Consider the following 27,551-nt stretch of genomic DNA (forward strand, 5'->3'; position numbering starts at 1 on the left):
TACATTTCCTTTGGCCTTGCAGTCTTACTGTATAAAACTAACCAGGCCTTTCTTGCTTCTTTTTTTAACTTTCTCAGCCCGGTTTTCCAAATCAGTTTAATCTAGAAAAAACATCATCCATTTACTGGATGTTAACTGCAAAGATATTGTGTTTTACTGCCTAACCACAATAAAAGAGTGCTCTATTGAAATGGCCTTTCTATACATTCTGGTTCACAGTTTGCAGCGACACATACCGACCATTTATATTCTTTTGCAGAAACCACGCATTCCAGTCACAGGGCACCTAAATGGCTGAGATGTCAACAAAGCTTTAGAAAGGGACTCGTTTTACTTTATGAGTTGTGGTCAAGACCTCCACTCTGATCTGGAGGAGGCCCCATCTCCTAACTCTGGTTCCACTTAAGGCTTGGATTTGCAGGAGGAGGAGATTTTACTGGTCAAAACAGCAGAATGAACCAATGAAGGATGGGAACATGAAAAACTATTATGATGTGGAGTAGGCATCTCTATTTGAACAGAAAATTGGATCATGCAGTGAGTGATGTGGGGAGGTCAGAGGGCATACAGAGCCTGTTATTTACAGAGGATAACATTTTGCACAATGCCTGTAGCGAAAGTAAAGTCCAAAGGGAGAAAAAGGGTGGGTATGGGGTTTGGAAAGTCCAGAGCCCCCTGAGATAAAACCTCAGCAAAGGAACCACAAACATGAAGTGGTGCTGCTTTCACGAACACTAAAAGTCAGAGAGTAAAAGATCAGAACGACATCCTGAGATCTGACTGTTAGACTTCACGAAGTTTCTATATATATTTTAACTTTTCTTCTGAAACTTTTCCCTTAGAAGTATATCAGGGACACAGGAAAGGCTGTTCAAAACTGCTAGTGTTGATATTTTCATAGTTTTTATGGTTATTCATTGTACATCATCTACACATGAGGGCTTTGACAGCAACAGGATTTACCTGTGGATGCTTGTCTGCATGACTCAGTAGTTTTTGTCTGTGGCTTTCATGGTAAAGCTACAGCATAAAGCAATGCCCCCAAACCAGTCCACCAAGAGGTGGCTTTCAGAGTTTGGTGTGGAAGTGTAGCTGATCTCTGCTCCATCCAACACCTGTGGGATAAATGGGAATGTAGACTGCGAGACCACTTTGTGTGAACGGGACCAAGAAAAACTTTGCAAGAAGAATGGAGGCTGTTGTAGCAGCAGATGGTTTTTGGCATTTCTGGCTGTGTTTTATAATCTTTATTCCTATTAGTGTTCACACTGAGGACATGAACTATTCATCGTGCACAGAAATACCGAATGTCTCAAATGTCTCACAAAGAATGTCCAAAATATAAATATATTTTGATTGTTTTGTACTTTTATTCTTATTTTTAATCTTGTTGGACACGAAATGTATCTATTTCTATTTCTAGTCCTTGGTTTATGATTGTTTTCTGATTATGATGCATCTTTATGTTGCATATTCTGTCCTTCACATGTTTCCTCTAAAAAAGCAAAGAGTTCAGTGATGTTTGTTTACCTAAACCGTGTAAATTTGTTGTATATAATAAGGTTCACACATTTTTAAACACTTTTTTTTAGCTGTTTAACAAAACATACTAACGTCATATAATGAGTATGGGCTTTGCTTTAATTTGAAAGATTGTAAACAAATATTGTATTAACCACCATGCCTTCACAGCCATGGCTCAAAAGACTTATTTTAAATCCTTTGTGAATGAGGTCTTTGAAGTTTGGAATCAGGGGACCACCAAAGAATGGGATTTCTACTATGATGTTTTTCCAGGCCTCTAGTGCTTCTCTCCTAACTCTAACTCCTCATTTTCCATTTCTTTGTTTGTCTTTCTACCTTCAGCTTTCTCTTTTAAGTGAAATCCATTCTTGATCGATTTGAGATCAGTTGATTAACTCCAGCGTCACTGAATATTTCACCTCCTATCTTTCAAAAATTCCTGGCTTGCTTTTGCTGTATTTGTTGGGTCATTACCAATCTGTGCTGTGAAGCACCATCCAGCCAACTTTGCTGCAGCCAGCTGAATCTTCCTGATCCTTATCTTAGTTTAATCTGTCTAATGAGCGAATGTTCTGAACTATTTTCTATAGTGAAGTATTGTATTACACACTTTTTTTTTAAATAGAAAATTGACATGGCTTCCTCCTGGATAAGGCTCGACCACCTTGCTTGACCATGGAAAGCATCCTATGATCATCCACGACCTTGGTCCTCTGTGGACCTCAAACTTTTTATGCAAATAGCCACATTCATCAAATAACTGTGACCTGAATATGTTTTATACGCAAATTGTGCTTTCACATGTCCAGAAATATATACACCTAACTGCATGTACATTAACAATGCTGAAAACTCTGACTACTCTATATCCATGTAAGGTCTGTAACTCTGTTACATAGGTCACAAGCACAGTTACCATATAATCAGGGCCAGCTGCTTTCAAGATAACTTACCTGCCAGGGGGAAAATGCCCAGTTATGTGAAGTATAAATGCACTGGGATCTGAAAGCAATGAGATTTTTATGGGTGTAAAAGTAATCTGCATGTGACCACATCCTCAGGGAGAAAGGTCTAGCCAGAGATCTAACCCCTGACTGCTGCTGAGTATGCCTGGGATGTACTGGAACGAACTGGAGGATGGGGTACCTATGTACAGGTGTCCATTAGCACAGCTGTTTAGCAGCATGGATAATACCCTTCAGAAGGTTTTATTGTTTTGGTTGGTTTATTAGATAGAAATCTGTTTTTATTTTCTTCACTTTTATCTTATTACACCTCGCAGCAGTTATCCTAAACCCTGAAGGTGTTATTCTCCCTTAATGATGAAATTTGAACCAGCTGAATCAATGTTGCAAGGGTGCTTTTGAATAATCTGACCTTATCAGTGACAGGAAAACAAAGGGTTGGGTTTTATGTGAGCTGTTTATGCAGATGCTCTGTGTTTGTTTAATTTGGAGGGAAATGCTTTCAGACCATAGGTGGTAGGTTTGTGAAGCAAAATTAATAAGACTGCCTTTCCACTGAACCAAAACATGCTTTTAATATGGCAGGGTTGTGTTGTGCTGCTGTCAGATCAGCTCAGTTCTGGTCTGTGTGTGTGTTGGACACGACAGCTTCCCCACTAATGAGACAGACATAAGAGGGTTTTTTCCACTGAGAGAAGCGAAAACACGACTAAAAAAAGGCGCAAGTCAAAGGAAGCAAAGGAGAGTCATACATGTAGGGTTGTTCGATATTTCTTGTTGAATACAGTTTTAGAATTTGAATTTCAACTTCCAGTAACAGACAGTGTGCTGGCATTGAAACATATTTATACCACAAAAGTCCAAAGGAATTCAGTTTTCCACCAAGTATGTGCTTTAGTCAGGGTGGGAAGGTCTCTGAACAGGATTTATACCTCTTTTAGACAGACATGAGGGCTCTTCACTAAAACCCCCATTTAAATTTATTACTACTTTTAATTTCACTGTTACAACATGAAGCCAGTTGCAAGATTTTTGAGCAATCCGTAATTTCTTTATGGTTTGTCAGGAAAATGGGAGATAGAATTGCACAAACTCTGTTTTTACCTTATGTTGTAAAGTTCTGAACTCAAACTTCTGAAAATTGCTTGCTGTTTGCAGGGTTAAATTTAGTGTTTTGGCCAACTTAGGTCAGCAGAAGAGACATCAGAGTCCCAGTTTAACTAGTAGTGGAAATTACAAATTCAACAAATGAGTCATGGCTGAAAGATATGGAGGGGACAAGCTGTTAGGCAACAGTGCTAACCACCGTGTTACTATGTAATGATTTATTTAATGATGGTTTTATTTAACCCATTCTGGCACTTGTGGCCCTCCATACAGCACAGAAATCATGAAATAATTAATTGATTAAAATGGGAAATAATTAATTGAAATAGCGACATCAATAAATGCATCATTAATTAATTAAAATTACAGATAAATAATTAAATGATTTGAATGAAACAAATTTAATTTAATTTAACTGATGGCATGTTCAATCAATTATTTATTTATAAATATAGTCAATTCACTTTGGCACTTGTGGCCCTCCATACAGGTTTGGTTTTAACTTATAAAGAGCGTTAGAGAAAAAAAATACCAGTAAGTGCCAAGTGTTGCAGGTATTTAGTTAAACAAGCACAGGCTGCAGATCGAACACTTCAGTAACAGCTACACATTTGTGAAAGCTAATGACAAAGATTTTCTGCTGATCAGAGTAGCTGGCCACCAGGTGCAGATTATTATAAAAAGTCTTTCTTGCCACTGTAAGCATGGCCTCAGTCCATATTAACCTGAAGTTCTTTCTCTCACTCTTTCCCCTTTCTACTCCCTCCCCTTTCCTCTGCCTCCACCCATCCTTATGTCAGCCTCAGTGTTTTGTGACTTGTCCACCCAGACCTGACCTCAGCCATTTCAGCACTGACTCACATAAACATTTACCTCATTGCTGCTTTTGCAAGTGTATACTTTCTTCTATCAAAACTTCACCAACATTGTACTCCAAATAGATCCCATGGTTTAATTTCATTTGACCTAACCTAGCATATATTTTCCCTAATTTCATCCAAGCCTTGAATCCCTGTTTGTTTTCCCATTTGTGCCATGTGGATCCAGAACCCAGTCATCTGAGGGCGACTGTGTGTGTCTGCATTACACAGACATTTCTTTTTTTGTTTTTTTCAACAAAAGTTGTACTAAAACCGTCTCTCTAGTTAAAAAAAATTAATGTCTTACAGTCCACCATTAGTTTAATTCTCCTGCTGTTTTTTGTCCTATTTTTTCTCACTAGCGGAGGCCAGACCTCGCCTGATGTTGAGATGATATTGTGGCTAACTGCAGAGACTGATCCATAGCAGAAATTCCCCCAACATGTTTTTGCAACACAGAAACATTTAAGGCAGTTTTCACTTATATAACAATGCACAAAAGAGACCAAAGTTATGTTGCACAGTGGAAATCTCAGACCAAACAACTCTTACACCTGCTCATTAGCATGTGGCAAACCTTTCACTAAATGCTGCAACCTCTGACTCTTTTTTCCCCACAGCTGTATTGCGCAAAGGAGTAGTTCCTTAAAAACACAGTTTTTTTTATAGCTCTAAACATTCATTACATAGTCTAAATAAATGTCCATATCTTTGTCAAAATGTCACAAAAGAAATACTAGAAACGCTAAGTTGCTGCTAAATAATTTTGTCTGTGACCTGTGTAAGGAAACATTCAGGGACTAATAAGTCACCAACAAAACAGTCAAAGTAATCATTTACTGTCACATTCCAAAAACAATCCATAGAGATGTTTTTCACTCTATGGATTCCACACGAAGACAGTTAGGATGGAGGTGCGACAAACACAGCCATCATTCAAACAGGAGACTCGCTGCAGATGGCCGCTCCTCCCTGAGCCTGGTTCTGCCGGAGGTTTCTTCCTGTTAAAAGGGAGTTTTTGCTTCCCACTGTCGCTAAAGTGCTTGCTCATAGGGGATAATATGATTCTTGGGTGTTTCTCCGTATGCATTATTGTAGGGTCTACCTTACAATACAAATCACCTTGAGATGACTGTTGTTGTGATTTCCAGCTCCTCTTCTTCAGAAACAGTTTCCCCTGTGGTCAGCATGAGTGATTGCTAAACTTCCAGCTCCACACCCACAGTGTCCCAGGTGCAGTTGTATGCTGCACATTTAATAACGTGCAATAAAGCCCCAGCACTTACTTACAGCTATGAAAACATGAAGTCAAATGCATCTGGGGATTTTTAAGTAATCTAGCTCCATTTGGTTTGTTAGGCACTCTGCGGTCATATCAAGTCATGCTTACTCCAGCCCTTTCCATGACTGTGTGTGATAACAAATTTCTCAGACTCACAACAAACACAACACTCCCACCAGAGTCAGCGCACAGAACCAACAAATTTTCTCATGCTTTGCACCACCGTGGGACTGGTTTGTCCTGAGTGAGCAACAATTCAGAGAAAACATCTAAAAAGAACAAAAACATGCATTTTCTGGGACAGCAGCTTCATGCTGTGCGCGCTCGGTACAATGCACACTTCAAGGGAAACAGGGAGGCAGCTGGTTTGTGTGATTTATGAGAGGAGTAATAAAACCTCTTTGTGGCTCCAGAGGAGCTGAATTTCACTCAGCTTCATTTTTTAAACGTCTGCTTTTTGTGTCTCTTTGACAGACAACTATGGTGGATATGAGAACCAGCTTTTCAAAGGTAATGATCAAGCTCTTTTGTTGTCCTTGGTGAAGAGCCATGGATGTGAACCAGTTCATTGTGCACGACTGTCAATTTGCCCTCACTTGTATTCACATTCTGTAGACACAAATTTAACATTGAACAGATGCAGGTTTAATTTTCTCCTGAGAAATCAAGCTAACTGGTCTCAGAGAAAAGCAAATAAGCCATGTGCTGTATTCATGTTACTTCTTTCTGACTTGTAAAAGCAGTGATATTGACATCCATATCATAACTAAAAGTAGGATTTTTTTAAAGCTCCTGGTAAGAAGCCTCGGAGAAACCTCATTTTTATTGGACAGCATGTATACAAGCTGTCAGAACCCAGTCAGTTAATTTAAGGGTCCCTTGGAATACTGTTTTACCTGCTGGGTTTCTCCACAAATCATGCTGGATATCTTTGGACTAAAAATGGTCTTTCTGCCTATACTTAGAGGTTATGTGGCTCTGTTGATATAAACCACATTCACACTGACTGCAAATAGTGGCCTCGAGTAAACTTCTCGGCTGATGTAATTACATCCATAGCCTGTGAGATTTATCATAAGAAACCTATGATTACAGCTCTGTTTAATAACAAGTGTGTGGAAGCTAGCCTGTTTAATGGATCAACGTTGACTATTCAGATATGAAAACTTATCCATCACCTTTCAACCCTTATGTGCTTCTTTTTAAGCCTTTCTATTACATGGAATGAAGATTTAAAGAATTGAAAATGACATAATGATGAATAAAACTTGTTTTTGTTTCGAAAACAGAATCTTTTCAACTTCTTTTGTTTGCATTTTCTTTGTTCTTCAGAGGAGGACTTCACTGGAGAGGAGGAGGAAATGCCTTCATTTAGAGGTAAGGGCCACATGAACAAATCTAACAATGAAAAACAGCATCATCTTAGGATGGGCTTTTGTTTTCTTCCCCCAGCAGTGACATATTGTGTACAAATTGTAGGTTTGGTGAGTTTGTTATGTTAAAAAGCTCCAGTCCAGTAATACAGTTTTAAAGTTTGCCTAACGTCAGTCCAATCAATCCATTATTTGTAATTGAAATCGTACCAGTTAAGTTACAATTAACTCAAGCATTTTAGCAAAAATGTTATTCGTAGAGAATAAAATACCAGATGTGAACAATTTTCAAGTTTTATATCAGTTTTAGCTTTGGGACATTATTATTCACTATATACTGACTAAATAGATCAGTTGCATCAGTCGAGTCAATAAATGGCAGAATATTGACAAAAAACCCTCTAAAGTAGCACATTCAGAGATTAAGTGAACATCGTTAGACGATAGAGGCTGAAGAGCACATTTGTTTCTCAGGAGTTGATTGAAAAAAAGAACAAAAAATAATCGAGTTACATTTTCCATGCATATATGAATACAAACACAAATGGAATAGTTGTGTGTCTCTCATATTAACTCTAAGATGATACTGAATAAGTTAGTTTGGTGTTATTCCTGTTGCCCCCAAGCAGGAGAAAATAAATAAAATGAAAAGATTTAAATGTTAAAATCATGTGCTGATGAGCCAAAACATCACGACAGTCCCTGCAGCCGAATCTGATCTGTCCCACTAAGAACTTTGGAGATGATATCTTGGACCAGGGTATTAGCTGTAGATATTTTAAATACTATACACATCAGTTCAACATGTACCTCCAGTATCTGCCAACTAAAGGCTCCGACAAGCCTTACCGTTTTGGAGATGCTTCAGTCTCTGCCTTAGGAACGTGGTTTCTATGTTTTAGCTAGTATTGTTTTTGTTTTGTTTAACTAAATAATCTGGATACTTCTTTTATGAGCGCTTCATTTTACAGTAGCTACAACTAAACGATCAGATCAGAAAATCAATTTTGTTTTTCGTTTGCTAATTTACTCACTTTGTTGACTTTGTTCGTGTGATTTGATCTCCAGGTCGTAGTCGAGGTGGCTGCGTGCGGTGCCAGCAGAGCCATTCTCTTCAACTGGCTGTCAAAATCCTCTATGGATTTGTTGCCTTCCTAATCATAACTGTTGCAGTGCTGGCTTCACTTGGTGAGCTCAACTTGACTTTTGATTTGCTCTAAATGAAAACACAGAGGTCTTCCTCATGCAGAGATTGGTTGGACGCATTCAGCTCTGTGCATTAAAATGAGTGAAAAGCACATCAAATTTCTCTACATACATTTTAGTTGCCTGAATAGTGCACTCCCCAAACTCCCATAGATCAAGTGAATGTGTTCCAGGATTCTGTTGCCCATGTTTTACCTGACAGTTACTCAGCAGCAGCAGGTGCTTTTTACATCAGCATCACTTTTTATTGGGCTTGAAAGCCGTAAATCTTTATGGTTTACAATTGTTCAGGGACATCAGAGGACAAAGTCAGGCAAGAACTGATTCAAAATCCCTCAACACACAGAAGGCTGCATTCAGATACACATCCTAATAAAGCCCAGTTTTGAATTAGGTGTGCCACAAAATGCGTGTGGGCGTTTTGTGTAATTTTTCATTTGCACGTGTGCTGGAAACCTGGACGGAGTGTGCATGTTCATCATCTGCCATCAGCAAGTGGTTTCAGCAAACATTTGGTTGTTAGGAGAAACCACTTTTTAAGTCGGGGATTTTTGACCCCTTTATGCTTAATTTCCTTCTTTTTAGACCATTTCTGCACCTAATAATGTTTTTTTTATTTTGCGTGTAAAGAAAAGCACACAAATCAGACACCATTCATTTTCAGTGTAGGATTTAAACCACAGTTAGTTAAGAGTTTTAGCAGAATATCAGATGGAAATATGCCTTTGATTTTTCTTTAGTTTTCTCCCTTTATATTTACAAAAATACTATTTTACTGAAGCAAAACTGTTCCCCCAGAAACTGTTCCAAACTCTAAAAAGAGGAAACATCAAGTATATCTCTTGTCTCTAATTCATACAGAGCTACATTGAAAATCAAATGCATATTTTACCATTTGTTCTTTTCCACTATAAAGGACAATTAGCTGACTAATTTGACAGCTGATACTGTTGCAAAAGGTTCTCAAATCGCAAAAAGAATAAAAAATATCACTTTTCCCTTTAAAACCTGATCATCAGCAAGTTTAACCACTTCTATAAGGGCAGTTTTGGAAGTTTGCTGCATATCTTAACACAATGTTGCAATTTTCCCAGGACTGAATGTCCAAGAAAATTCACCCAAAGTTTAGAGAAGCAGTATCCTGTGCAATAGCCAGAAAGATTGCAAAAGACCCAAGATCTACATCTCAGACTCTACATCCCTCATTTGGTATGTTACATGTTAAAGTTAATGACAACGCAATTAGAAAAAGACTGAAGACGTATGGCTTGTTTGCAAGGGTTGCCAGGAGGGTTGCTATGAGAAATCCAGTTCTTTTTAAAAAGTGCACCACAGCATGGCTTAGCTTTGCAAAATACATTTGAATAACACACACTGACACTGTGTCAACGTCCAGTACAGCTGTGCAGCACCAAAGTACTAAAACTTTAATACCATTGGAAGAAGTCATGCACTTGGCCGCAAATCCCATCCGTGAATATGCACAAGAAGAGAAACAGTAACCTTTGATATTCAATTCCCTGATGAACATCTGTTTTTTAGCAACAGTTTTTTTTCTGCACAAAATATGGACACAGTTTTACCCCTTTATGGAAAAAATAGTTTGGGGAATGAAATGTGTTTTGTCACACTGAAAGCATTATTTTGAAACATATGCCACCAGATGCACACCCCTGCATACCCATAAAAAAAAGATTTACTCATTCACATTCATACATTTAAAATATATTCTGTTGCTTCAACGAATAGAAGAAGCCACAGGCCATGTTCAACTGCACTGTTACATCAGCTAGTATGCGCACATGTGGAAGCATTTATATATGCAAACAAACTACAGAACGGCCTCTAATAATGCCCTGGGTCAAAGCTTAGGATGTTAAAAAGCTAACTGTTGCTAAACTGCTGTTAGTCACTTGGGAAATATGTTGAGGGATTATAACCTGACCAGCTGGATAAACCATCACACATAATTAGTATTTAGGCCAATGAAAACTTTAGGTGTTTTGTTGTCAGGGCTTAAATGACAACTTCCTGTTTTTACTCCTTTAAATATCTCTTATTTCCTGTTAACACCAAGTTACTGCTGTTAATTATTTCCTCCTTACATGATTAAATCTAATGATTTCATTCCCCATTTACCCCAGAGCACTCGGATCGCTCACTGTTATTGTTCCTTTACTTATATATAGGTTATATATATAAGTACAACTGTTTAAAAATACTTTGAAATATTTATGTGTAATTCTGTGTACTCAGTGTTCAGGAAGGTGGACAGCCTCTCTGAAGAAGAGTCAGCTTACTACAAAAAGATCACAAAGGTCCAGCAAGGAATAGAGGGTAAAGTAACTTTTTTTAATACTCACTTTGATCCTATAAGAACTATGAGAAAATATCAAGGAATAATTGTTTTTTCACAGATAACAAAGTTTTTGCACATTTGTTGAATTGAACTGTTTTACTTACATTCCTACTAACTTCTGGGATTTTATATATTCCTAAAACAGCTTTAATTGTGTTTCAATTTAAAGCATGACAGGAGTTGGCTGTCTGTGAATATTATCACATGGATCAGCACATTTTAACATATTGGAATTCAGGAAGGTTTACCTTACAAGCTTCAGCTGATCGTTTATACATTAGTTTTCTTCTTCTATTCACCTGATTACACATTAGGAACTTGGTTGTGTGGTCAGCTGTCAAATACAGTAATTTAGAGCATCCTGCCTCTTTTCCTGTGCCATCTCACGTCCTTTTTAACTTCCCATCCCAGATGTGAGGGCCACATCTAACTGTTCAGGCTGCCTGGATGCAACTCTGTACAGTGAGGAGATCAGTAAACTGAAGAAAGAGTTTGAAGACATTCAGAGAATGATACTGGCACAGGAGCAGGTATGGTGGCCTTCAAAAAAAGCTCAAATAATAAAAGGGGACCAGTAGTTTAAAGCCCAAAGAAAATTTACCACCATTTCTTTCTTCTCCAGGTCCTGGACCAAGCCTCCAAGACCCAGTCGACACTAAAGGATACAAGTAACCGGCTGACACGTGACATCCAAAACCACCTTATGTCAATCAAAGTTCTCAATCAGTCACTGGAAAGATACCTGGATCGGGTGGAGGGCTGGAAGGATGTGGTTGAAGAAACTCAGGAGAAGATAAAAACACTGCTGGAGTATTCGTTTGACATCAAAGCTACAGCGCATCAAGTTAATACAACAGTGGCACACAGGTGAATGAAAAGCTGAGAAAGGACAGATGTGACTAGATCATACACTTAATGGAGCATGCTCAGTGTTTAGATTTATGAATGGAGGAAAGCATTTTGCAACACCAGTAACCTTAAACTATACAGCATCCACAGCCTGCCGGATTATTTCAGTTTTTTCTTAACTCTACGTGTATTCACCTGTAAGGGTGATGCTCATTTATAACTCAGTGTTTTTATTCCCGCACTCTACTAGAGTAGCTTTGGGCGATTCAAGGTTCATAATAATCCTGATTTAGGTTATATTGGGCCTTGGTGCAGTTCTCAATATATCCAAAGTTCTTGTTGGTTGCCCTTGATAAACAAATTATTAGAACATCATGTACATGTGTGCATATGTGTCTGAAATAACTCTATCAGGGATATTTGCCCTTATTATCAACACTGCTGCTAACTCCCATCTTCTGTGATCCCTCTACCTGTTAGTACACAGTGGATAGATGCCCTGCAGAGAAAAGCAGATGAGGATACGTATGTTCTCCATAAATTAACCAGTGACTGGCAGAACTACAGCCGGGTTCTGAGTGCTATCAAGTCCAACACCAGCAGCACAATGCAAACCATGCGCTTCCTACAGAACAACATCGTAGCAGATCACCAAAGGATCGCCATATCCACTGAGCTCTACTATGATCTCACTCACCAGGTTAGTGCATTTGTAAGCTTGATTGTTCTTAGATATTCATAAACAGACTGTGTTAAATAAAAAATCATTAATCATTAATAGAAGAGATATGGTTGTTTACATGGCCATAAATCAGTTAGGAGGAACAGTTATCGGGATTTAAATTGATTCTAAGTTAACTTGTCCTTTGGGGAATCAAATGGTCAAGTTGCAGCTGGACAGTCTAATCTCTTGTAAATCAGTAAATCAAGCAATTTGGGGACGTGTGAGGATAGGATCCAGATTGTTTGGGTGTTTTCTGCAGGTGATGAACTTACAGATGCAGCTAGACAACGTGTCAACATTCACGGACGAACATGAGGAGAACATGCATGACCTTCACTACCATTCAAGGTAACATTCAAAACACTCAATGTCCTTACACTAACTTTCTCGTGTTAAGGCTTAATATACTATCAACTTCCTGATTTTTACATTAGTCTGACTTATGTGAAAGTTAAATACTGAAACAAGTGATGTTTACATATCATGAAGTCTATTATATGTGTATATATTTATTTATGTACACAGCGAGACATATCATTCCAGCCATCACAAACTTCTGTCCTCTTTAGGTACTATGAGAACCGGACGGGTGAGCGGTTCTCTGCCTTGGATGGTCGCTTGAACTCTATTGAGATGGAAATTGTCTCAATCTCCTCCAGCGTCAATGCTACTGTGAGCCACGTCCAAAGCATGTATAAGTACATCAACACAGAGAGCTCGTCATGCCAGACTCGCCTGGGCAGACACACCGATGAACTGCAGGTTGCAAAAAACACAACAACTATATTGTAGTTTTTGGAGTTAATTCTGGAGACCAAGCGTTTTTCCGAAATGCTGAAACATGTTGCAGTTTCCGTCTGGGTCGTACTAGTTGTCCAATACTAACAGCTTTCAGATTTAGAGTCAGCAAGTGAAAATTCTTAAAGTACACACAAAAGACTCCCAGTAGCAAAATGCTTGTCGTAATTTGCATGATCACTTGGGCTAGTTAGTTAGCTTTAAGGTTAGTTAAGCCGATTTTTGATTTGCCACATAAACTTCTAATATTTAGCCCTTCCATTGTTAAATTCCAACTGCTTCTCATTATCTATGCGCCCCCCTCCTCTCTTTTTTTGTGCAGAACTTGAACAACACAGTCTTGCTACTGCTGCACTTAGCTGACACTCTAAGGCAGCAGAACCTGTTGCTGAATGTCCGACTGGACATGGACATCAGGAATTTGTCTATGGTGATGGAGGAGATGAAACTAGTAGATGTTCACCATACACAGCTAATGCAGAACTTCACTATACTTAAAGGTGGATGTTGCTGTGTATAAACAACAAGAATAGCAAAGAATGCTTTGCTTTGCTTTGTTTTTTCCTTTTACATTTACAACACCATCTGTTGTCAACAGGCGCTCCTGGACCCCCAGGACCCAAAGGGAACCGTGGTGAAAGTGGCCCAAAAGGACCCATTGGGCTGACTGGCAGCAAAGGTGACCGAGGCCCTACAGGAAATCGTGGACCTGCTGGACCTAAAGGTTCACCTGGTCCCAAAGGAGTACCTGGTGAAAGAGGCCCTAGTGGCAGTAGAGGGGCACAAGGTAGCAAAGGAGATAAGGGGTCCATGGGTCCACCAGGCCCAAAGGGTGAGAGGGGCCAGAAAGGTGATATGGGTCCCCCTGGTAAAGATTGTCTCCCAGGACCTCCAGGGTCTCCAGGGATCGAGGGCCAGGCCGGAATACCTGGCATTAGCGGGCCAATAGGACCCAAAGGAAAACAGGGGCCAGTGGGGCCGCATGGACCACCAGGAGTCTCTGGACCTCCTGGCTTGGCGTGCAGCCATGACCGAATCAACAACCCCACACAAGGGACTGTGGCGCCTGCTGCTGGTTCCAAGAGACAATAGAGAGAAACATGGAGTCCAATGTAATTTGTCTCGTACGAAGAAGTTGAAGGGGTCATGGTCCAATGCCCAATTATCAATTTCTATGAAACTGAGGAGGACAATGAAAAACTTAATGAACAAGTGCATCAAATCAAATTTAACATGGGGGAGTTAAAAAGGATTTTCCTGATCCTGTGCTGAACTAAAAAGGAAGGCCTAAAACTACGACAGAACTGCTATTACAAACTGAACTGTTGGTGAGAAGTCAAAATGACCAAGCCTATAAGCTGACAGTGTTTGGAAAGACTTTTTGGAAATGGTCTTCACATAACTGATGGGTTCTCTTACAGTGGAAATTATACAACAACAACAAATTAATTTACGGAACAAAATAAAAAACTAAATCTCAAAATCAGTAGGAATATAAAAAAAGAAAAAAAAATCCATTACTAAACATGAAGTCTTGCCTGTTTAATGTAGCAGAAGCAAAGAATGTGTTTGAGGTTGTTGTCAAGCCGCTAAAACCTCTTGGGGCATAATAAATGGAAGGGTTGTTAACCACAGATTTGGACTTAAGTAGTGGTGTTTTCCATCCAGACTAGCCAAAGGTTTACATTGTCATTCACGACTCTATGGAAAAAATATCCACTCGTTCTGAGATTATGTACACATTGCTGACATAACCTTGCCAATGGGGGGCACTGTTATTAAAGTGTCACAATTAAAACCAAAATCATTTTTCATTGGAGGTTCAGAGCGGGTACTCTGAGAACCTTTTTTTCTTTAGTGGGTTCAAAGGTGATGAATTGTTTTGTTGTGGGTTTATTTTTCATGTGAATGTCTCTTACATGCAGTGATTTTTTTTTGTGGTAAAGTTGTTAGTTGAAAATAGTAAAAATGAAAGCTAAAACAACTGCTGCTGACATTAGAGATCATAATTGTGATAATTCTTAGTGTAAGATAGGAAGCTTGATATCACTCCTATATCTTACAGCATAGAGCTTAAAGTGGTGATAAATCTAGTTTAGCATAAAGACTGGGGACATAGAGGAAAGCTAGCTCAAGTCTTTCCAAGATACAATATGGAAAAAAACAGATTCAGATGTGCTTTTTGATCTTTGGAGATTAAATTAATGCTATTTTCCACTAGTATCCACTCAGCTTGACTCAACTCTATTCACTATTCTAGTGTCAGTCATTTTGAACACCACCTCAATGTACATGGGGTCGTGATAGCGATGCGGCCGAAAGTCCAGTGACTTGATTTGTATGTGCAACAAGCCCAACACACCAATGGAGGACGCTTAGGTGATGGTTTACCTGCTTCTCTGTCTACGGCTTTTTGTCCTTTCTGTGATGGAGTCACTCTCATGACTTATCAAATCACACCATTGGCCAATCAGTGGCATGCAGTCTGTTGATGTCACATTTTCAGATCGACTTAGCTCACTTGGAACGTTGGCCGAGCAGGTACTTAAAGCACCTAGTACCAGGTACCACCACCTAATGGAAAACCCCGAAAAACCGAGTCAAGTAGAGTTGAGCGGAACTGAGTTGTTACTAGTGCAAAAGAAGCATAAGTGCATCACCTCGTATATGTTGACACTGAGAGAGCTTTATTTTTCTCACATCTAGAAAGAAAGCAAATAAGCTCATTTCACTTTATGCGCTACTAATATTTTAAGACGTATGATGCCTGACAGGTCACAGAATTAAAGAAGTTTATATAAATTTATCAAGTATTAAAAATAAAAACACCAAAATTAGGGATAATTTTTCTTTACACTTTGATGATAGATATATGTTTTTTTAATGGTGTTTGGGTCTTAAGAAACACAAATAATCACTGATATGTCAAAGCGAAAGTTTAACAAAAAGAATATCATAAAATGTCTGTAAATCTGGATGATGTAATGAAATGCGACTGGCTTGCATTGAACTTCAATAAATGCTTTTTGTAGAGTTTCTACCGTGTCACTATCCTGTTGAACTTCCAAAGATTATGTAAAGAAGGGAGACTGGTTTCATCCCTGCATCAAAAGACATGTCACAACCCTTCCCCATTAGATTTTTAAGCCTGATTCAATTGTCTGTATATAGCCTGGTATTTTAACATGAGTATGTATTATCTAAAACACAGATAATTTATAAATTTAAAGTCTATAGTGCAATTAGTGCAGTACAAAGCTGTGCACAAATGAGTCACCAACAAAAAATACTTTTGGAATGTTAAATATCACCTATTTTATGCAACCACAAAGCACTGTAAATCAGAATGTGACTACGATCAACAATCTGCACTGATATCTGAGAAAGGCTTGTGCAGCTGTGGACGAAACCAGATGAAAACCTCCCTGCAGAAGACTGTGGCTGCCCTGATCTCCTGCTGAATTATATTTTCACAGCCTTGCCCTCTTTTTCCCTGTGCTGGAACATCACATCCCTTGTGGGATGTTAAAGAAACCTGACCTCCAACAAAAACGTCCTTCAGAAAGCCACCAAAAATCCCTTATTCCTTCAGTCTCTTGAGAAGTTATAAGCATAAAGTGTTTCCTTCCTATAAAGCTGAAGCAAAAGTGTGAATTTCTGTCATTTTTAAATCATTTAGAAATTCTTCACCGTAATTCAAACCATTTCTTGTCTTTCTATTTTGTAGTTGGGAAGCCCAAAAACAGACATGTCTAAACTCTTCCCATATGTAGAGCCATAAATCATTAGCAGTGATGCTAAACTGATGGATGAGAAATTTGCAGGGCAGAGTATTAAAGATATCACCACAAACAGCTATTAACAGACATGCAAACAATTGTGCAACTATGCTACATTTTTATTTGTTTTAAATACTTTACATACGCATCCCTCATTGTGCTTTTTTATTTAAACAATTATCATTTAATTATAGCCTACCTTGTTCACAATGTTCCGATCTTACTACCACCCACCCTTGATGTCAGTTGCAGGATCATCAAGTGCTTGGACACACTCTGTATCCAATGGCAGGAATTATTTGCTAATTTCAGTTTGCACTGTGCACCACACGCTAACTTGGAAGGTATATTTGAGAACCTTAAACCTAAAACTTGCAGAGGTCACTGGAGGGGGGATTTTAATTACAGTTTCTTTACATATTATGAAGGCTCAGCATCTCTAACCCCAGACTCCAGTCAGAATAACACATAGCCAAAAGAGCAACAAATATTCATCATGTTTACCAGTGAAAATGCTCTACTGTTGTCTTTTTGGTGCCCAAGTAAAGCTAACTGATTTTTTTGCTACTTATAGTTTATCTAGTAGATGTAGAAAAGTTTTGATTCACTTGAAAGTTGTATATATTTTTTTCAGATTACAACACTCAGTGACGCTGTAACATAAATAAGGAGCTGTCTGCTATGAGAAAATGTTCAAACCAAGGCATGTTGTGCTTACTGACCAGTATAAATCAACCCACCAGATTTGCTTTCACTTCAGAGTGAATTAAACTTCACTTTACAGAGTAAAAGCTCCAACTTCAAAATTTTCCTGAAAATCATTAATGGGGGGATGTAACACTTCCCTCCCTCCACACCACAACTGGCTGGTGATAAAGAAGGTTCAGTAGTCGTAAAAGGCTGTATGTGGGCAACAGTTTATTACCAAAAACCCACAGGACCAATGTGTTCTGCTGATTGTGATGTGATGTCATGCCTGCACATGGCTGAACTGTGTAATGTAGAAAAAAAGCCCTGAACATCTGTAATTCACATTATAGGGTTAGGGTTAGTTGTCTTTTCAGCCCTCTTTGCCCTCCCATTTCTCAGGTGATATATTGCAGCCATAAGTAATTCTTTAATGGCCATGTTTAATTTAAACATGCTTACCTTTTTATTAAGATTGGCACCTCAAGCAGTGAAACTATTTACCTCTGTAAGTATAAAAGCTTTATAAATTAGATAACTTACTTTTCAATCTTCACTTGTCTCTTTAAGATAAAATTCTCCATTAAGAAGTCTGTTTGAGGGGTGGGGCGGGTCTTTTAGCTTTCTGTCTGTATGACAACTCGGGTTGTGTAATTTTAAGCATATTGACATTAAACCTGCCAGAAGTGGGAGGTAGCATACAGAGACATTACCTAACCTTCGTCAACACACACATACATGCACGCACATATACCACAACATTTGAGACGTTAGCTAACTGTTGATTTGACAGGCCCCCAAAGAATTCATTACATAGACAGCTGTAAAAACACTCTGCTTTTCCCTGTGGCTCAGGTAACTCATACTATGTTTGTGTGTGTGAGAGAGAGGACAGATATCACACCTGCTGCAATGTGTGATTAACAAGTCACTGTTAAATAAACACATACTGGCTTACACTTGGAAAACACACACACACACAAAATCGTCACCAGTGATGTGGTAAAGACATTTTGAGGCAAGTTAGAGGCCCAGTTAGAGAAGTTTCACCTCAGCTCCTTCACATCCACCCAGTGTACAGTTCTCTTTATTGCCTCAGATGTCCACCAACACACTTGACTGCCAGAAACCTGACACAGTGCCTACCAGCCCAAAAACATGCATTGCGTTGACTGATGTGATTTGTTGTTTCGTTGCCCAAATACAAACAATTGCTAAGAAATTGAAGTTACATCTATACTTCCTCCATCCCTGTAGAATATACAATATATATTTTAATTATTTGTCAGAAGGTTCAATAAACACAATCCCAGGACAGGAACAAACTCCACCCAACAACTCAGCAGGCATGCCCAGGTCTCCACACCCTAAGAAAGAAAAGGAAAAAACCCACAGCCATCCTCTGGTGGGAGGAGTCACACATAAACACTGATAATAACACTCATGTTTGAAAAAAAAGAGATTTATCTGGTCATAATTTCATGGTTCAGGCTTTAAAAGGGTTAAACTCTGACTTTAGGAGAATTCACAGAAATGTTCTATGTTCACATAATTTATATTAAAACACCATATGTGTGTGTATATACATATTTCATGTATCCACACACACACAAATATATACATATATAAATTCAAATACATATATATATATATATACATATATATATATATGCATGTATATGTGTAGATAGATAGATAGATAGATAGATAGATAGATAGATAGTAGGGGTGCAACGATATTCGTATCGATATTGAACCGTTCGATACAGTGCTTTCGGTTCGGTACGCATATGTATCGAACAATACAACATTTGTAATTTATTTTATCAACTTTCCTTCTGACGATACTGTCTGTGTTGAGCGCTCAGTGAATCTGCGTTCGACTACTCCGCCTAGGCTGCACTGTCGAGCGCAGATCCACTGAGCGCTCAACACAGACAGCATAGTCAGAAGGAAGAGTGCAGGGCAAGCTAGCAAGACAGAAGTTAAGCTCTCCTTGCAAGATGGACCTCCCCCACTCTCATTCAGATCTGGCGTTTGGAATTATTTTGGTTTTCATGTGACGTATGACCCTGAAGGTAAGCGAGTCATGGACTAAAGTAAAACAGTATGTTGGATTTGCCACGCAATGCTTAATTACATGGGTGGGAACTAGTGTGTTAGCGCAGTTAGCTCGTTAACGTGTTGGCCGTCTAGCCCCATGCACGGGGCGATCAGCGGTAGCTCGTTAACGGAGATTTGCCGTGTTGTGGCGTTAAGGTCATTTCAACGAGATTAACCTGAAAGCACTAGTGGGAACACAACGAATATGACTGCACATTTACGCCGACATCATCCTAGTGCAAAGACAAAAACAACAAGCATGCTACTAACTTTAGCCGAGTCATTTAGACAGCTGTTAGCACATGATTCTCCTCATGCTGCTGAGAATATAGCCCAAAAGAAGCGGATAGTATAGCTTTTATTTTGGAAAGAGACATAAACATGTAATAAACTCTCTTTTCCAAAGATGAGTGATTCCTCAATCAGATACAGGGCTCGCAAAATCGCTAGCCCGACGTCCTGGGGCTAGCGATTGTTTTCAGACGGGCTACCCTGCCCGTCGGGCTATTGTAGGAAGGAAAAATATATGTCAATGCTTTTGCATTCTTTCAGAAATGTAGCTGGGTAATTATGTCATTGGCATCGGTGAGCCACTGTCAATATGTGACATATTGAAATCGCGTTTGAATTTGCGCTTGTTTTTTTGCTTTCACTTTGCAATCGTGCGAACTGTGTATAGAGAGCGACAGCACTGATCTGTGAGTGATGATAATTTGTGCACCAATTCCTCTGACATCGTCTTATTAATCGTTAGCCTACTATGCAAACATGACATGTGAAATCTCCCGCAGCAAGCTTAAACATGTGAGAGGTTGATCGCGCAGAGAATCGCTGAGCTTATGTGAGTCCGTGTGTAAAAGCAGCAGGATATATATTTTAGTTCTGCTGAGCCAAATAAGACAGGTCGGGGTGAAGAAGTGACAGCCAAAGAAAAGCTTACCACAAAACGGAGAAGTTATGACAAATGAGACTATAAGGCAAAAAGAAAGTGCAGCTTTATGGTTTCATGGACAAAAGAATTTCTGTGGCTGCAATATGACGAGCTAAATAACCAGGGCTGCACATAAGTGGTCCGCAGGTGCGCATTCGCTGTCAAAATAAAAAACACGCACAAGGGTTAGGGTTAAATTTAAAAACTGTACTTTTGAGTTAAAATATATATATATAATTTTAATAAATGACAAATTAAAAAGGCATGAACATTTGTTTTTGTATCGAACCGAATCGTGAATTTTGTGTATCGTTGCACCCCTAATAGATAGATAGATAGATAGATAGATAGATAGATAGATAGATAGATAGATAGATAGATAGATAGATAGATAGACAGACAGATATGTGTGTGTGAAATATGGAACTGCAATACAGTTGTTAAATACACTATGGTTACATTAAGGTAAGATTCACCAAGTGAATCACCATGTAAAGACTAAGGAGAAAACTGGAAAGGTCTGTGACACAACTTCTGCCAAGTTTCAAGGCTCAGAGGCTCAAGATGAGAGATGGACTCAAACAAAGATTCAACCAAAGACTCAGGAAGTGATAAGCAAAGAACTTTATTTAACAGTGATGAAGTGCACAAGGTAAACAGAGCTAAAGCTATGAACTGAGCACGAACTATGAACATGAACTAGAAACTCATAGCCAAGAGGGAAGGGCCAAATAACATGAACTGCAAGGGGACACTATGACGGCTGGGTGCGGGAACTTGACGAGGCAAAATGTGACAGGCCAAGGCATTGTCTGGAGGTGGAGAGAAGTAGGAGGGGAAGCCGAGAGACAGAGGTCTGGGTGAGTCCAAAATTCCAAGCAGTAGAATAGGGAGGCAGGCAGGTGAGAGTGGTGAGTAACAGAGAGGTTTTACCAGCAGCAGCAGCATGAATGAGACCAGCATCCAGGCAAGCAAGGCCATGGCATGGTTGCAATGATCGCTTCCGTGAACCGACTACAAGACAGGAAAGCAAGGTAAGTACAAATTCTGTGATTAGCAGGGTTTGGCGAGCGGTCACACACTAACATGCATTAGCTGACATTCTGGTGGAGACTGGTTGAGAATATTGTTGGCCTGATTTCCATCAGGTGGGATTCCCAGGAGGAGCCATGAGGGCTCCGCCCAGAGGAGGAGAGCAAAGACTGTGGAAATGTACTGTGACTCACCCACAACCATGACACCAAGATTGTTACTATACAGCTAAATGTATATCTACATTGCTGTGCCTGGAAGAGGCAACACTTGAACGAAAGAACCATGAAGGAGACTGTGACTATTATGAAGTGCCACCTCTGCTCTAAAGATAACCTCATAAAGTTTAATCCTGCATTTTCTACAACTAAATGTTTCACTCCAATATTTGCAACTTATCAAATACATAAACACACCCATATTTGAACATGTAATTCCTAGAAGACAGTGTTTACAGAGAAATCTTTGTGATGGTGATGTTTCTTTATTTATGGCTATCTGTTAACTTTGTTTAAGGTCTCTTTAGTTTGTAAATGTATGTTTATTAGATGGAAGGAAAGTAATGATATATTGGATTGATTATCATGGTATAGTTATGTAAATAATTATAAATAATTATGTAGTAATGATAAAGAAATGAACAAAGAACAAAGAACTCACTCGAAAACACAGACTTCAATTTTCATGTTACACACCTGTTTACCTTGAACATTCGCCCAGCTCTTAATCCACTTTCTAAGACTTTTACTACCCCGGAGGAAAAATGGCTCGGCTAAAAATTCAGCTTCCTGCAGACACCCTCAAGTCAAGTTATTTCAATAAGTAACCTTACATTTAATCCAGAAATGAAATTAAAGTATTATAAGTTTGTTTGCTCTGCATAGCTGCAAAGGAACATGATTTTTCCCCCATTTTTTTATTATAACCATGTGTTTTTATGAAGTTTTAAGAGAAGCTGCAGCCAAATAAGGAGGATTAGTCTGCAGCGACCAGCTGGAGAACATTTGGAGAACATTTTTGTCTGCATTTTATTTTTTGACACGCTGATGTTCCAGTGAACTTGCTGTCTGTTGTCAAGGTCTGTTTATGACAGTTGCAATGTAAACTTTCTTCTCATTAAAGTACTGGTAAGAAATACTGATAAATTGTTCCTCAGAAGTATAAATCAAGGCATTACACAATTGTATGTGGTTTCATATAAATAAAAGAATCTTATGAACAACTCCAGAAATATGTTTAAGAGTGGGCCAAAGTTTTTTTGCCATTAAGTTGAAAATTGGTACATTTTTGTCTCTAGCTTTGATTCAGTTCTGGTTTATTTATATAGCACCAAATCACAACAACAGCTGTCTCATGGTGCTTTACGTGCAAAGTTAAGGCCCTACACTATTCAGGAGAAAATCTTAACAAGACAGCAGCAACATGATGGTGGCTTGTTGTGGATTGGTGGGTTTTCTCGCTTTGCCTTTTCTCATTGGGTAAAACAGGCCTTATTCTGTCCTTTCCCCATATGGCTGACAGCTGTGAGGATGAGTCCTAAAAGTTTCACAACAATAAAAAAAACAAAAACCCAGCCATTTGTTTATAAAGTCAAAAAGAAAGAGATTCCTTCTGACTTTGTTATATCACTAGATCATAACACCAGTATATTTTTACTTTTACCACACGAAACAAGATAATGTCCAGTCTGCACATGTAGTGTTTTTGGATCAATGACAAGGTCATCTCTTTGCTCAGAATTCAACTAAACATCCAGTCTTTCACATCTGCTCCACATTTTAGGATAGGAAGTGTTATTGGGCTTTATGGGGAGCGATATCTGGGTATCATCTGTGCAAAAGGGAAAAGCAAAACCCCTTCTGCATATGATGACACTACAGGGATGCTTAAAATGTGCTTCCTACCTTAAACAAGGTCTGTTTCTTTAAAAACTGAGCCCAGCACATGACCTTGTACAGACACACAGCCAGACCCTTGGTTAACCCTCGTTCAGTGTTTTGGGAGGAGATGGAATATAAAATTAAAGCCCTCGCCTCATTTCCCTCTCTGTGTTTATAATAACAGAAACCCAGCTGCTTTGAATGGACACTGGTGTTTTCAGACTCTAGACTCTGCTGTCTCTGCTGTCTTTCCGTCTCACACTCATTTCAAGTGACGCTCAGCCTGCATGATTTAGCACAGCCGTCCTGACAGGAGGAAATGGGCTGGCCGTTACACATTTAAATAACCTCTATGCTGCTATACATCTTCCTTCACTACAAAAACGCAAACACAACAAAAATAAAAACAAGCACACATATGGGGAATAAAGAAGAGAGGAAAACTGGATCTATGCAGCCTTCATAATTCACTCAGAATAATGTGATGTGTTGAGTCTTTCAGAGATATGCATCCCATATCATCAGCTGCTTTTGTGCATGTAGGGACGTAATCATGTCATAGACAAACCTCAGTGATCCCAAAGACTTCACCACTGACATACAATAAAGTCAACAGTTTTTGATTTTCTTCCTCTGTTTTAAAATTCAGAGTTAGGAGCTCTTTGAGTTTTCACTAAAAGTGCTATATACATGACGACCGCATACCTAACATTGTGTTGGTTCCCCTTTTTGCTGCACAAATGGCCCTGAACTGTTGAAGCGTGAACTCCAGCAGACCTCTGTATGTGTGCCGATGTATCTGGAGTCAAGATGTTAGCAATCCTATCCTGTCCTGTATGTTGCAAGTGGGGCCTGGAGTGAGTTTGCAAAGCACAAAAATATGAAAGAATGGTCGGGTCCACAAAATAAATCTCAGAGTGAAACGTTAAAACTGCTTCTATAGTTTAAACTTGAAATATAATCAAATGTAGCAATTAAAGCTGTAAAGCTGTGTAGATACCAATGTGTGGTCCTTTGCTTGCGAAAACCACTGCTTATGTTTGTGTGTAGTCACGTGTACAATCTATAGCAGAACCATATGGCAATGTTGATAATAAATAGTTGTAAACGGCACTTTGAGTTAAGAGTTTGGGCGACACAGTGAAATGCGACAAACAAAACTGGTCCCACATGTCATCATAGGTAATCGTTTCCATAGGGAGGATATGAAGCGCAACCTATAAATGTGACAGAGCCTCAAATGTCGAAGGAAAGGTTGTAAGACTGTGGGTTTGAGGGAGCCTGGGTTCCCCACGGAATCACAGTTAAGTATAGGTGTGTGTGTGTGTGTGTGGGGGGGGGTGTTTATAAAGTTATTGCCTGAAAAATGCAACATTTAGTGGAGTCATTCCACTACATTTTTAACTGCTCAAGGTATTTATAGCCAGGTGACTGTTTTACTCTCCACAATTCTGGATTGTCATTGAAAATCCACTTTACTGAATGGCCAATGGAAATCTGATTCTCCACCATTTTTTCTGTATTGGATCACACGTCACATGTTCCTTTTTTGTATTCAAACATCCTCATTTTGGTCATCCAGAGAGCGAGAGACCATCGCAGAAGGTAGCTGCTCAGATATTTTTCCCCTGGGATTATGAGCTGCTTATTCCGAGGTGGACGGGAGTTAAACTGGATATTTACTGTACTTGAAATTTAAACTGATGCTCCAAGATGATTAAAGAAGTGTTGGCTGCTACCAAGAAGATGAGTGATTCCCATTTTCGCACCCTGTGTTGAAGGTGCAAGTGTTAAGTAGCTGATATGAATACACAGGAAATATTTTGGGGATGAAACAAGCATGCAGAAACATTTGCTTATCCATTAACTGAGGAGTCTGCTGATAAAATCTCTACCAAAACAAACAAACACGAAATAAATTAAAATTTTAAAAAAAGCAAAACAAATTTTATGATATTTTTTTTGTGTTTTTGTGTTATGTGTTGAGCACTCAAGAAATAAGAAACATCCAGTTTGCAAAAGGAAACAAATTAACGATTAACGTTCAAGATTTCCACATGGTTTAACTTGTTTAGCATATTTATTTATATCAAAGCATTTTGTTTGACAATGAATGTAATAAACGGGGTGATAACGCAACATATCACCCACTTTTACGGTAAATATCCACATAATCATAAACATCTAGTGCAGAGGAACACACAAATAAAAGAGCTGCCAGATGAAGCAGCAGGACTCCACATGCTCAAAAGACGGGGGCGAGTAAAACCTTCTGAATCACACGATATGAATTAGCTGCACGTTCAAAGTCTTATCTGATCATAAGTGTGAGGACAACAGTCATCTAAATTTAAAGAGCAACTGCAGTGAAGTGATCTATATAAAGCAAGATTATTTTATGATTTCATGATCAAGAGAAACTTCATAAAGGTATAAGAAACCTTTCTTCCATGTGTAGCTTTAATTCTAGCAAAACAACTGCAGTAACTGTTTATGGTAGGCTAAAGTTTAAGGTGTTAAGGTGCAGTTTTATATATAGTCCCAAGATGTGTTAACCTGTTGGAAGCAAACATCAGAAGATGCAATTTCCGGAACCATATTCAGGTAGTCTGGTGTGGGCGCAATGTTAGTGCTATGGGGTGTGCCATGGATCCATGCTTTCATAATTACACTAAATGCTGACTTTAACATCCAAGGGTTTCAGAATGAATCAAGACTCATCAGAGCAGGCGATGTTTTATTCCAATCTTCTATCGGCCTGTGTGAATTGTAGTCTCAGTTTCCTGTTCTCAGCTAACAGGAGTGGCACACAGTGTGGTCTTCTGCTGCTTTAGCCCATTTGCTTCAAGGTTCAATAACGTGGATTTAGAGATGCTCTTCTGTATCTTCTATATGGTGGTTGTAACAAGTGGCTATTTGAGTTGCTGTTGCCTTGCTATCAGCTCAAAGCAGTCTGGCTATTCTCTTCTGATCTCACATCAACATCATATTCATCCGGAAAACTGTTACTGAAAATATCCAGTATTTTCTGTTTTTTGTGTTGTTCTCTGTAAACTCAGGAGATGGTTTTGTGGGAAGATCTCAGTAGATCAACAGTTTTTCTGGCACCATGCCACAGTTAAAGTTACTTAAATCACCTTTCTTCTTTATTTTGATGCTCAGTTTGAAATTCAGCGGGTTGTCTCAGTGTTGCTATGTGACTATCTGATTAGATGTTTGACACAATGACCAGATGAACGGAATAAAAGTATGCCATAAAGTGGCTGCTGAGTGCAGCTTCACAAGTTTTTTAGCAAAATGTAAGACTTTAACATCCTCTTTGTGGCATTGCTGATGCAATATCTGTAATATCTGAAGACCTCTTTTTACTGCTTATATAAAACCTGCATGAGTTCATGTTGTAAGATCTGTAATCAATCATCTGCTTGCTTTCTTGTTTGGCTTTTAGTCTATTCTTTACATCATGTCCACTTTCCCACACTGTCAAATAAGTGTTGACAACATCAACTTTGTGCCCGACATCTTCAAACAGTCAGCCTCCACTCTGCGTGCTTTAAATTTCCCTACTCATCTGTCATTCTATCCTGCAGACTGCTTTATGCAACCTTCATCCTCCCATTCCAGAAATCTTATGAAGAAGTTAATTTGCGTATTTAATGCTTGAGATCATTGTTTGTATGTTAACATTTGTTTGCAGTTCTACTACATATGTTCTGTAAGGATTCTGTCCCAGACTAGTTTAAGGACTCAAAGTATTTGTCTCATTCTGTTCCACAATATTGTGTCCCCCTCTCAGACACTTACATCGGATTACAGTAATAGTTAGTGTTGCTGGGTTACAGACCTCTAATCTAACTTGATGTGGCAAAAACATAATTTGGAAAACTAGCGAAACCACATCTTCAGCAGGAACACACAGACATCGTTTTGGTTAAAACAAATGACGTCTGACCTCTTAGACCCTGCCCCTATGGTTGGCTGGTTTGCATGCACAGTAAAGCATGTCTGTATGTACACACATGGACACAGACGCACACGCACTGCCACGGACTGGGCTACAACGTCAGTTTCATTGTCCAAGAAAAGCAAGCA

General features: G+C 39.0%; 1 protein-coding gene across 1 annotated transcript in view; it reads left to right on the forward strand.

Moving 5' to 3' along the window:
* scara3 (scavenger receptor class A, member 3) overlaps nucleotides 1–16,075 on the forward strand; it is a 19,611-nt gene extending 3,536 nt beyond the window's left edge. Inside the window, exons 2-12 of the mRNA XM_005737286.2 lie at nucleotides 6,213–6,248; nucleotides 7,071–7,115; nucleotides 8,180–8,299; nucleotides 10,574–10,654; nucleotides 11,088–11,206; nucleotides 11,299–11,543; nucleotides 12,006–12,225; nucleotides 12,509–12,597; nucleotides 12,819–13,011; nucleotides 13,370–13,547; nucleotides 13,646–16,075. Of these exons, the coding sequence (XP_005737343.2) occupies nucleotides 6,213–6,248; nucleotides 7,071–7,115; nucleotides 8,180–8,299; nucleotides 10,574–10,654; nucleotides 11,088–11,206; nucleotides 11,299–11,543; nucleotides 12,006–12,225; nucleotides 12,509–12,597; nucleotides 12,819–13,011; nucleotides 13,370–13,547; nucleotides 13,646–14,139 (1,820 nt within the window). The 3' untranslated portion in view covers nucleotides 14,140–16,075. The remainder of the gene's footprint in view (nucleotides 1–6,212; nucleotides 6,249–7,070; nucleotides 7,116–8,179; nucleotides 8,300–10,573; nucleotides 10,655–11,087; nucleotides 11,207–11,298; nucleotides 11,544–12,005; nucleotides 12,226–12,508; nucleotides 12,598–12,818; nucleotides 13,012–13,369; nucleotides 13,548–13,645) is intronic.
* Nucleotides 16,076–27,551: the final 11,476 nt, after the last annotated feature.

The sequence above is a fragment of the Pundamilia nyererei genome, unplaced genomic scaffold, assembly GCF_000239375.1.
Source record: "Pundamilia nyererei isolate P.nyererei 1_Seehausen unplaced genomic scaffold, PunNye1.0 scaffold00074, whole genome shotgun sequence".
In the NCBI taxonomy this organism is placed as follows: domain Eukaryota; kingdom Metazoa; phylum Chordata; class Actinopteri; order Cichliformes; family Cichlidae; genus Pundamilia; species Pundamilia nyererei.